At 54.4% G+C, this 12,528-nt stretch overlaps 1 protein-coding gene across 11 annotated transcripts in view; it reads left to right on the top strand.

Annotated features, from left to right (window-relative positions):
* The window catches only part of NIN (ninein), a 123,131-nt gene that overhangs the window by 84,971 nt on the left and 25,632 nt on the right, over positions 1-12,528 (top strand). For all 11 annotated transcript variants that reach the window (XM_030562841.1, XM_030562844.1, XM_030562850.1 and 8 more), the window contains 2 exons: positions 629-751; positions 1,663-1,776. In XM_030562841.1, the coding sequence (XP_030418701.1) occupies positions 629-751; positions 1,663-1,776 (237 nt within the window). The remainder of the gene's footprint in view (positions 1-628; positions 752-1,662; positions 1,777-12,528) is intronic.

Genomic DNA, 12,528 nt, shown 5'->3' with positions numbered 1-12,528 from the left:
TTCAGTGGTACTCACACTGCCTGGGTCCTGGCCACCAGTTCGGGGGGCTCTGCATTTTAATTTAAATGAAGCATCTTAAACATTTTAAAAACCTTATTTACTTCACATACGACAATAGTTTAGTTATATACAATAGACTTTTAGAAAGAGACCTTCTAAAAATGTAAAAATGTATTACTGGCACACACAACCTTAAATTAGAATGAATAAATGAAGATTCGGCACGCCACTTCTGAAAGGTTGCCAACCCCTGTCCTAAGCATGAGTCAAAGTTACATGAGCATTAACAAAAGCAAAACAGAGTTTTAAACAACCCGACTAAAAATGCTGTCCCCTCTCAATTGCTATACTTTCACTCTGTTTGCTGTTGTGATGTCTTACTTTTAGCATACAGGCGGAACAGTTTTCAGAAAGACGTGGAAGAACAGTTTGTTGAAATTAACTGTAGCTTTCCCTTAAACCGAGGCAGGGATTGTATTTTTAAATATATTTGTACTATGCCAAGCATGAAGAAGCCCTGATCCCTATAGAAATAGCTGTCTAAAATGTTAGTGAATAAAGTCATAAACAGCAGCAGAAATGCTACTTGATAAGATGACAAGATCTGAGGGATTTCTGTCTCCCACAGCTGCCCAGATGTCCTGATCTCTCTGACTTCCAGAATGAAATTTCTAGTGTAATAACTAAAAATGAAAAGCTGCTTAAAGAAAGAGAGGCCCTCAGCGAGGAACTAAACAGATGTGTTGATAAGGTAATAAGAACTGCAAATGCTTACCTATATCCCAAACCACTTGCTGTATCCAGCCCTAATTTCTATACAGTACATTACTCTGTGAAATAATTTAGCTATTTCTTTTTCCTCTTACAGTTATGCCAGACAAATGTGTGTCTGGTACTATTTCAGTATTTCTATCTGGGCCTTCATATGCTCTGCATTGTTTGGAATCTGCTGCAGAATCAAATTGTAGCAAATTTGTGCTCCAGAATCTAAGTTTTCATTTTAAAAAATGTTGGTTTCTAGACCTTGGGGTTCGTCTACGTGCAAACTTTTTGCACTGATTTAATTTAAGGGTTAATTTAAAATCTTTTTCATTAAATCAGTGTAAAAGGCTATGTGGATGCTCTCGTTTTGGGTTATATCGGTCATCTTGTGATTTAGTTTGAGCTTTTTGATACACAAACTGGAAAGGAAATAACTAATTCAGTTATAATTCACACTTTGTTATTTTGGTGCAAATCTGAGTGAACACTCTTACATTCTGGATTGAGTGTCCTATTTCAGTTTAATTTCAACATTTTTTTTTTCATACCAGAAACCCAGGGATCTTGATGCAGAGCTTAGGTCCAGTTCAGCCTGGAGTACACCCAACCTTGATTGTACCATGGACTTCAGTAGATGTAATAAAACCACCAGTCAAAAAGGCAGCCAGTAACATGATTGTATTTTCACTGTAACCCGCGCCTTTCTTTTCTAAACTGGTGGCTTAGAACTCAAGCAGTGTAACTAGCATGCACATTGAATATATTCTTTATCTGAAACCCCATGCAGCTCCACTCTCATCAAAGTCAACATGAGCTGGAGAGAGAAATCTCCAGCAATACTTTGCATACAGACTAGTGGTACATTGTCATTCTGTATATTCTTCCTTGCTCTCATTTCAGGTAGCTAAAGTGAACTTCTTAGAGAATGTTATTGCCAGCTTGAAGCAGGAGCAGAAGTCCTGGGAACAACAAAGTCAGACACTGAAAGTGCAGCTCACAGTCTCCCAAGAAAAGGTACAGTAATATGTTTTGTTTTGATCTTTCTGAAGCATAGACATTTTTGTTAGCCCCTTGGACCAGGCAGGAGTTCGCACCAAATAGTCCTCTCATCCTTTGTACAAAGGTGATATGCAATTAATACCTGGGACATTTTGAGGAGCTCCTTTAGTGAATTTATCACAGGGGCGAGTGAACGTAAATTTCTCCCGGGGGTGGGGGAGAGGGGTAGCTGTGGTTTCATTTCTATTGTTAGATTCCCCTTTGCTTACGCCTGCTTCCCAGTTCCCTGGTATACCTGTAAAGAGAGATTCTGCACTAGCCAGTACTAAACAGCACAACATTTTCATCTCCTGCTGCTGTCTCTCTTCTCCCAGCTGGCCTGCCGGGGGAGGAAAGGGAGAAAAGGCAGCTCACTTGGCTGACAGCAGTTGTGGTACCGTAGTTGCCCTGGATTGCCAGTAGTAATCTCAACGAAATCCTTCACACTTCCTCCTTGAGCAGGAAGATATTACAGGAGGGGAAGGCAGATGCAAGACTGTCACATTCAGTGTGTTATGTGGCTGGTAACTTGAAATGGCAGCTCAAGTCATCTGGCATCTTTCTGGAATAGCTGATAGAATTATGATTTTTCTTCTTCACCTCTTCCTTGTCAGGCAGAGTTCTTCTTCGAGTGATTGCTCACATCCATTCCAGTTAGGTGTGCGCGCCGCGCGTGCACGTTCGTCGGAAACTTTTTACCCTAGCAACTCCAGTGGGCCGGCAGGTCGCCCCCTGGAGTGGCGCCGCCATGGCGCCCAATATATATCCCTGCCGGCCCGCCCGCTCCTCAGTTCCTTCTTACCGCCGTGTCGGTCGCTGGAACTGTGGAGCGCGGCATAGCTGTCCTCCACGTCCCTAGCTCTCCTAGTTTCTATCGCTTGTTTATCGCTTATCTCTAGTTCTATAGATAGTTGTTAATTAGTATTGTTAAGTAGATAGTTTAGTAAATAGCTGTTAAGTAGTTCCTGGCCGGGGGGCTTAGCCCTTCCCGGCACCGGGCGCCAGGCTCATGCCTGTTTCGCCAGGCTTCAAGCAGTGTGCGGCCTGCAAGAAGCCCATGCCTACCAGCGATCCCCACGAAGCGTGCCTGAAGTGCCTCGGGGAATCGCACAGATCTGACAAGTGCCGCATCTGTAAGGCTTTTAAGCCGAGGACAAAAAAGGAGAGGGATCAGAGGCTCCGAACTCTCCTAATGGAGGCGGCACTTGACCCGTCGACTTCGCAGACCGTGGTTTCGGCACCGGCACCGGATCGCTCCGGCACCGAGAAGACTCCTCGGCACCGACCTTCTCCGGCACCGGAATCAGAGCCTAGGCCGTCGAAGTCTAATACTCCGGCCAGGCAGACCCGGCTTGAACGCCCGGCCTCGACATCGGCCGCGGCGCCGCCGGCACCGTCAGCACCGTTGACTCCGGGCCCGGCGGGTCTGTTGAGTCCGGTGCCGCCGAGCTCCCCCATGAGATCTGGGGTTGAGATAATGGTCCCATCCACACCGGAGACCTTCGCCTCGGCTCGGGACCTTATTGCCCTGACGGAGCCTACTCGGCTGCCACCCCCGGTTCCTCCGGTGCGGGTCACGTCCAGAGGCAAGCCCATGATGTCGGCACCGCCCACGGACAGTCGTTCGCCATCCAGGCCCCGACGTCTTGGGCGCTCCAGATCCCGACGCCGCTCGCAGTCCCGGCACCGCTCCCCTCAGCGGTACCGGTCGCACTCGCGGCACCGGTCGGCATCGAGACGGTCGCGGTCAGGCTCCACGCGACACCGGCACCGCGACTCCAGGAGCAGGTCCCGACGCTACTCGCCGCACCGGTCGACCTCCCGGCACCGAGCTGGTGGCAGGTCCCGGTCGACCTCCCGGCACCGAGCTGGTGGCAGGTCCCGGTCCCGGTCGATCTCCCGGCACCGAGCTGGTAGTAGGTCCCGGCACCGAAGCGGCGCCCGGCACCGTGACAGGTCCCGGTCCCGAAGCGGCGCCCGGCACCGTGACAGATCCCGGTCCCGAAGCAGCGCCCGGCACCGTGACAGATCCCGGTCCCGAAGCAGCGCCCGGCACCGTGACAAAACCCGGTCCCGAAGCAGCGCCCGGCACCGTGACAGATCCCGGTCCCGAAGCAGCGCCCGGCACCGTGACAGATCCCGGTCCCGAAGCAGCGCCCGGCACCGTGACAGATCCCGGTCCCGATCCCGGCACCGTTATGACTCCCGGCACCGGTCCCCGGCACCGAGACGATCCTCCGTGCCGGCCCGCGCAGACCCGTACCATCCAGGGTCGGCCCCGCCGTGGCCCTCCAGGCAGCTGTCCGTGTCCTCCCAGACGGACAGCGGCTATGCGCTGGGCACCGACCGGCAGGCGGCGCTGTTTGCTGATCCGCCGCTGCAGGACCAAGGCCCCCCACAGTGGGGATTCTGGACACCCTGGGCGTACCATCAGGCCCAGGGCCCCCAGCAGCTCCCTGCTAGGCCGGCGACTGCGGAGCGTAGGGCCCCTGAAGCCTCTTTGTCTCGCCCCCCTCCCTCCCCGGAAGGGGACGAAGGGTCCAAACAGCAGGACTCCGCTGCGGCTCCGGAGACAGAGGCGAGGGCTGAGGAAGACCCTCAGTTGGACACTATTGTGCCTGGGGTCTCATCATCCTCCTCCCCGGATGAGGCGGTGGCGGGTACCTCCTCCAACAGTCCCCCCCCGCTGGATCTCAGGGCGCACCAGGACCTCCTCAGGCGATTGGCTCAAAACCTGAGTCTGCAGGCAGAGGAGGTCTCGGAGATAGAGGACCCAATTGTTACCATCCTCTCTTCCGATGCTCCCACCAGGGTCGCCCTGCCGTTTATACGGACCATTCAGGCCAATGCCAATACTATCTGGCAGTCCCCGGCCTCCATCCCTCCGACAGCGAAAGGAGTCGAGAGGAAGTACATGGCCCCTTCTAAGGGGTACGAATATTTACATGTTCACCCGACTCCCGGTTCACTGGTAGTGCAATCGGTGAACGATAGGGAGCGTCACGGCCAGGAGGCTCCGGCCCCCAAATCCAGAGAAGCCAGGCGGATGGACCTCCTTGGCCGTAAGGTGTATTCGGCTGGGGCGCTGCAGCTCAGGGTCTCTAACCAACAGGCCCTGCTGAGCAGATACGCCTTTAACTCCTGGGTGGCAGTGGACAAATTTAAGGAGCTGCTGCCACAGGATGCTCGCCAAGAGTTCACGGCCATCTTGGACGAAGGCAAGAAGGTCGCGCGCACGGCCTTGCAAGCCTCCTTGGACGCTGCGGACTCGGCTGCCCGTACCCTCGCGTCAGGAGTTACGATGCGTCGCATCTCCTGGCTGCAGGTTTCCGGCCTTCCGCCAGAGCTCCAGCACACGATACAGGACCTTCCTTTCGAAGGCCAGGGCCTGTTTTCCGATAAGACAGACCCCAGACTTAAGAGTTTAAAGGACAACCGGGTCATTGCGCGGTCCCTCGGGATGCACACCCCCGTGACACAGCGTAGACCCTTTAGGCCGCAGCAACAGCAGCACCGTCGGCCGTTTTCCCAGTTCCGCCAGCGGCAGGACCCTTACAGGCGCCACGGCAGGAACGGGAGGCGCAGGCAGTCGGGGAACCAAGGGGGGCAGAACCAAGGCTCCTCAAAACCCCCGCCTGGTCCTAAGCCTTCATTTTGAAGGTGCGCTCGAGGGCGCAGTAACAGTTTCCCCTACGGATCCTTCCCCTCCGTTTTCCAACCGCCTTTCGTTTTTCCTCCCGGCGTGGTCCCAAATAACATCGGACCGCTGGGTCTTGAGCGTGGTGCAGACGGGGTACCGCCTGCAGTTTGTTTCGTTCCCTCCTTCCCGCCCTCCTTCCTCGTCCCTCTTCAGGGACCCCTCTCACGAGCAATTCCTTCGGCAGGAGGTGCGGACGCTCCTCAGCAAAGGAGCTATAGAGGCGGTTCCCGAAAACGAGAAAGGCAAGGGGTTTTATTCCCGCTATTTTCTGATCCCCAAGGCCAAGGGGGGCCTCAGGCCTATCCTCGACCTGCGAGAACTCAACAAATACCTCGTGAAGTTGAAGTTCCGCATGGTATCCCTGGGGACCATTATTCCATCCCTGGATCCGGGAGACTGGTACGCCGCCCTCGACATGCAGGACGCGTATTTCCACGTTGCCATTTGGCCACGCCACAGACGCTTCCTCCGCTTCGTTGTGGGGGCTCGTCATTATCAATTTGCGGTCCTCCCGTTTGGCCTGTCCACGGCCCCGAGGGTGTTTACAAAATGCATGGCAGTTGTCGTGGCGCATCTTCGGCGCAACCGTGTCCACGTGTTCCCTTATCTGGACGATTGGTTGATTCGGGGCACGTCGGAACAGCAGGTGTACAGCCATGTCCGCGTGATCACCGGCATGTTTGCGAGTCTGGGCCTCTTGATAAACACAGACAAGTCCACCCTGAGGCCCACTCAGAAGGTGGAATTTATCGGGGCCGTCCTGGACGCCACTGTGGGCAGGGCCTCGCTGCCTCGGCAGCGGTTCCAGACCATGGCGGCGATCGTTCAACGCTTGCGGTCAGCCCCGTTGACGTCAGTGAGGACATGTCTAACCCTGTTAGGCCACATGGCGGCGTGCACTTTTGTGACCGACTACGCTCGGCTCCGCATGAGGCCTCTCCAGCTGTGGCTTATCAGTCATTACAGACCAAGGCAACCGCTAGACATGTTAATCACAGTCCCCCAGAAGGTCTTAGATTCCCTCGGCTGGTGGGTGGACCAGTCCGTATTGTGTGCGGGTCTTCCCTTTCACCCGTCTCAGCCCTCGGTATCCCTGACAACGGATGCCTCAGATCTAGGCTGGGGGGCCCACCTAGGGACCCTGCGGACGCAGGGCCTATGGTCCCAGGAGGAGGTGGGGCTACATATCAACATGAGGGAGTTGAGAGCGGTCCGCCTTGCTTGCCAAACGTTTTGTCATCAGCTTCAGGGTCGTTGTGTAGCCGTGTTCACGGACAACACGACGACCATGTATTATATCAACAAGCAGGGCGGCACCAGGTCCTCCTCCCTGTGCCTCGAGGCGATACGTCTCTGGGACTTTTGCGTAGCCCACTCCATTCACCTCAGGGCTTCCTTCCTTCCCGGAGTACGGAACACGCTGGCGGATCGATTGAGCAGATCCTTCCTGTCACACGAGTGGTCCCTTCGACCGGACGTCGCTCTCTCCATTTTCCGGAGGTGGGGTTATCCCCGGGTGGACCTCTTTGCGTCCAAGGGGAACAGGAAGTGCCAAGCGTTCTGCTCCTTTCAGGGCAGGGAGCCGGGGTCGATAGCGGATGCCTTCCTCATCCAGTGGGCGACCCACCTGTACTATGCGTTTCCTCCGTTCCCTCTGGTTCACAAGGTCCTCCTGAAGGTGCGCAGAGACAGGGCTCGTGTGATCATGGTGGCCCCGGCATGGCCCAGACAGCACTGGTACACCATGCTGCTAGACTTGGCCGTAGCCGACCCAGTTCCCCTGCCCCTTCATCCGGACCTGATTACCCAGGACCACGGGTCCCTCTGTCACCCAGACCTGCAGTCGCTGCACCTAGCGGCGTGGCTCCTGCATGGCTAACTGGTTCCGAGCTGCGCTGCTCCACGCCTGTGAGAGAGGTGCTCTTGAGCAGCAGGAAACCATCCACAAGAGCCACATATTCGGCGAAATGGAAACGCTTCTCCTGTTGGTGCGTAGAGAGAAATCTCCGCCCTATGGAAGTTTCGGTATCCGAAATCTTAGATTATGTTTGGTCCCTCAAAGAACATGGTCTGGCCTTATCGTCGTTGCGAGTCCATCTGGCAGCTATCTCCACCTTTCACCCGGGTGCGGACGGTCGCTCCGTTTTTTCTCACCCGACGGTGTCGAGATTCCTTAAGGGGCTGGAACGGTTATTCCCTAACGTCCGTCCCCCTGCTCCAACCTGGGATCTTAACCTGTTGTTGTCCCGGCTCATGGGGCCCCCCTTTGAGCCGTTAGCTACTTGCTCCCTGCTTTACCTCTCTTGGAAGGCTGCCTTTCTAGTAGCTATCACCTCAGCTAGACGGGTGTCGGAACTCCGAGCCCTTGTGGTGGACCCCCCATACACGGTCTTCCACAAAGACAAGGTGCAGCTTAGACCACACCCTGCCTTTCTACCCAAGGTGGTCTCAGCCTTCCACGTCAACCAAGAGATTTTCCTCCCGGTTTTTTTCCCAAAACCTCACTCCTCAGGCAGGGAGCAGCAGCTCCACTCGCTGGATGTCCGTAGAGCTCTCGCGTTCTACATAGAGAGGACCAAACCCTTCCGCAAATCCCCCCAGCTTTTCGTGGCGGTAGCGGACCGTATGAAAGGGCTTCCTATCTCCTCCCAGAGGTTATCCTCGTGGGTTACGTCCTGTATCAGGACCTGTTATGACTTGGCCCATGTCCCTACGGGCCGTGTGACTGCGCATTCTACCAGGGCGCAGGCGTCGTCGCTGGCTTTCCTGGCCCGTGTGCCCATCCAGGAAATCTGTCGGGCAGCGACCTGGTCATCGGTCCACACCTTTGCTTCCCACTACGCCCTGGTCCAGCAGTCGAGAGAGGATGCGGCCTTCGGAACTGCAGTGCTCCATGCCGCGACTTCTCACTCCGACCCCACCGCCTAGGTATGGCTTGGGAGTCACCTAACTGGAATGGATGTGAGCAATCACTCGAAGAAGAAAAGACGGTTACTCACCTTTGTAACTGTTGTTCTTCGAGATGTGTTGCTCACATCCATTCCACACCCGCCCTCCTTCCCCACTGTCGGAGTCGCCGGCAAGAAGGAACTGAGGAGCGGGCGGGCCGGCAGGGATATATATTGGGCGCCATGGCGGCGCCACTCCAGGGGGCGACCTGCCGGCCCACTGGAGTTGCTAGGGTAAAAAGTTTCCGACGAACGTGCACGCGCGGCGCGCACACCTAACTGGAATGGATGTGAGCAACACATCTCGAAGAACAACAGTTACAAAGGTGAGTAACCGTCTTATCCTCTTCATCCCCCATTCATTAAGGATCCTCGATGATCCTCGCTATACTCCATTATAGGCACCTCCACAGATAAATCACTGTTGTACCAAATTTATATACTAAGTCTAAATTCACTGTAGTCGAAAAGACGGTTACTCACCTTTGTAACTGTTGTTCTTTGAGATGTGTTGCTCATATCCATTCCAATTATGTGTGCGTGCGCCGCATGCACGTTCGTTGGAGATTTTTACCCTAGCAACACTTGGTGGGCCGGCTGGGTGCCCCCTGGAGTGGTGTCGCTATGGCACCAGACATATACCCCTGCCGGCCCAATTGCCCCTCAGTCCCTTCTTGCCGGCTACTCCGACAGTGGGGAAGGAGGGTGGGTGTGGAATGGATATGAGCAACACAGCTCGAAGAACAACAGTTACAAAGGTGAGTAACTGTCTTTTCTTCTTCGAGTGCTTGCTCATATCCATTCCAATTAGGTGATTCCCAAGCCTTACCTAGGCGGTGGGGTCGGAGTCAGACGTTGGGGAATGCAAAACTGCTGAACCAAAGGCTGCATCGTCTCTGGACTGCTGAACCAGTGCATAGTGTGAGGCAAAGGTGTGAATGGAAGACCAGGTAGCAGTGCAACATATTTCCTGGATGGGGACATGGGCCAGGAAGGCTGCAGATGAGGCTTGCGCCTGAGTAGAATGGGCGGTGAGATGGCTAGCCGGAATGTGAGCCAAGACATGTCATATGTTCGGATGCATGATGTCACCCAAGATGAAATCCTTTGGGAAGAGACCGGCATGCCTTTCATCCAGTCTGCCATGGCTACAAAGAGCTGGGGTCACCTTCGGAAGGGTTTGGTTCTCTCGATATAAAAGGTGAAAGCCCTGCGGACATCTAAGGTATGTAGTTGTTCCCAAGGCAATGAATGCGGCTTCAGGAAGAAAATTGGGAGGAAGATGTCTTGATTAATATGAAAGGCAGACACCACTTTAGGTAGGAATGCCGGGTGTGGTTGCAGCTGTACCTTTGTCCTTGTGGAATACTGTATACGGGGGATCCACAGTCAAAGCACGAAGCTCTGACACTTGTCTTGCCGAGGTGATAGCGACAAGGAAGGCTGTTTTCCAGGAGAGGTACAGCAGCGAGCAGGTGGTTAGAGGCTCGAAAGGGGAACCCATGAGCTTGGATAGCACCAGGTTGAGATCTCAGGTAGGAGTCGGGCGTCTGACTTGAGGGTACAACTGTTCCAACCCTTAAGGAACCTGGAAACCATGGGGTGAGAAAACATTGAGGTGCCACTTTCCCCTTGATGGAAGGCTGAAATAGCTGCCAGATGCACCCTTACAGAAGAGACTGCCAGGCCCTGCTCCTTGAGGGACCATAGGTAATCCAGGAGAATGGGAACAGAAACCTGTCCGGGGATTAAGTTATTCTGAGCACACCAGTGAGAGAAACGCTTCCACTTGGCGAGATATGTTGCCCTCGTGGAAGGCTTCCTGCTGCCCAAGAGCACCTGTTGTACCGAAGCGGAACAACGCAGTTCCGACTGGCTCAACCACGTAGCAGCCATGCTGTCAGATGAAGGGATTGCAGGTCCGGATGGTGAAGCCTGCCGAAGTCTTGCGTTATGAGGTCCAGCCAGAGTGGCAGGGGGATCGGGTCTGCCACTGAGAGGTCGAACAACAGGGTGTACCAATGCTGCCTCGACCATGCTGGAGCAATGAGGATCAAGTGGGCTCCGTCCCTGCGGAGCTTGAGCAGGACTCTGTGGACGAGCGGAAACAGTGGGAAGGCATAAAGTAGGTGTCTGTTCCACAGGATCAGGAATGTGTCCGAGAGGGAGCCCGGGGAGCGTCCTTGGAAGGAGCAGAACACCTGGCACTTCCTGTTCTCTCAAGAGGCAAAGAGGTCTAAGTGGGGAAAATCCCACCTCCGGAAAACAGAATGGATAATGTCCAAGCGTATCGACCACTCGTGAGACAGGAAGGACCTGCTGAGGTGATCTGCCAGAGTGTTCTGGACTCCTGGGAGAAAGGACGCTACCAGATCGATAGAATGAGCTATGCAAAATTCCCAGAGGTGGATGGCTTTTTGACAGAGGAGAGAGGAACGTGCTCCGCCTTGCTTGTTTATGTAAAACATGGCCGTTGTGTTGTCAGTGAATACTGACACACAACGGCCCTGTAGATGGTCCCGAAACACCTGGCATGCTAGGCGGACTGCTCTCAGCTCCCTCACATTGATGTGTAGGGACAACTCTTGGGGCAACCATAGGCCTTGCAGGTGACGACTCCCGAGATGAGCACCCCAACCCAGAGATGACGCGTCTGTGGTTAGGGCTACCGAGGGTTGCGGTGGGTGGAATGGCATCCCTCCGCAGACCATAGAGGGGTCTAACCACCAAGTCAGGGAGTCGAGAACTTTCCTGGGGATAGTGAGCACTGAATCCAGACTGTTCCTGTGTGGATGGCATACTGAAGCCAGCCAGGTTTGGAAGGGGCAGAGACGCAGTCTCGCGTACTTGGTCACGAAGGTGCAGGAGGCCATGTGACCTGCTAGGCCGAGGCAAGATCGGACTGACGTTGTCAGAAAGGATTGAAGACTGTGAATTAATGAAGCCATTGTTTGAAAATGAGGCTGGGGGAGGCAGGCTCTGGCCAAAGTGGAGTCCAGAACAGCTCCGATGAAGTCTATTCTCTGCGTGGGCGTGAGAGTGGACTTTTCTGTGTTGATCATGAGACCTAAGCTCTCAAAGAGGTCTCTGACATTGCACACGTGCTGCGATGCTTGTAACTGAGAAGTCCCTCGAATAAGCCAATCGTCGAGATACGGGAAGATGTGGACTCGACGACGCCTGAGAGAGGCGGCTACTACAGCCATGCATTTGGTGAAGACCCTTGGAGCTGTAGAAAGACCAAAGGGAAGAACCGTGAACTGGAAACGGTGGTGGTTTACCACAAAACGAAGATACCGTCTGTGTGGTGGATAAATGACGATGTGGAAATACATGTCCTTCATGTCGAGGGTGGCAAACCAGTCTCCCGGATCCAGGGATGGGATGATGATCCCCAGGGATACCATGCGGAACTTCAACTTTATCAGGAATTTGTTGAGTTCTCGCAAGTCTGGGATTGGTCGTAGACCTCCCTTTGCCTTGGGGATTAAAAAGTAACGGGAATAGAACCCCTTGCCCCTCATGTCTTTCAGCACCTTCTCTATGGCTCCCAGCTTTAGGAGCGCCTGGACCTCTTGCCAGAGGAATTGGTCGTGAGAGGGGTCCCTGAAGAGGGACGGGTAGGGAGGGTGAGAGGGAGGGGTTGAAACAAACTGTAGATGGTATCCCAATTCCACCATGTGAAGGACCCAACCATCGGAGGTTAGTTGGGACCAGGCAGGAGGAAATGGGAGAGGCGGTTGAAAAAGGAGGGAGAAGGATCCAGTAGGATAACTGGTGGGCCGTTCTCGGGCATCCCATCAAAAGTTTTGCTTAGGCCCTGTTGGCGGTTTACGAGGCACTTGACTTTGGGATCCTTGAGGGCCAGATTGCCTGCGCTGATTTCCCCCTGCCGTGCCGTCTGGTATTATCCTGATGCGGCCTAGCCTGCTTGTACGGGCAGTATGGGTGGGCCCAGAAGGACCTTCGTTGGGTCACTGGCGTGTGCATGCCCAGCGTGCACATTATGACCCGATTGCCCTTAAAGTTTTGTAACCTGGGGTCGGTTTTGTTGGAGAAGAGGTCCTGTCCCTCGAAGGG

Source organism: Gopherus evgoodei, chromosome 4 (assembly GCF_007399415.2).
Source record: "Gopherus evgoodei ecotype Sinaloan lineage chromosome 4, rGopEvg1_v1.p, whole genome shotgun sequence".
NCBI lineage: Eukaryota > Metazoa > Chordata > Testudines > Testudinidae > Gopherus > Gopherus evgoodei.
Note: the sequence above shows the minus strand (reverse complement) of the source record. Positions and strands in the feature narration are given on the sequence as shown.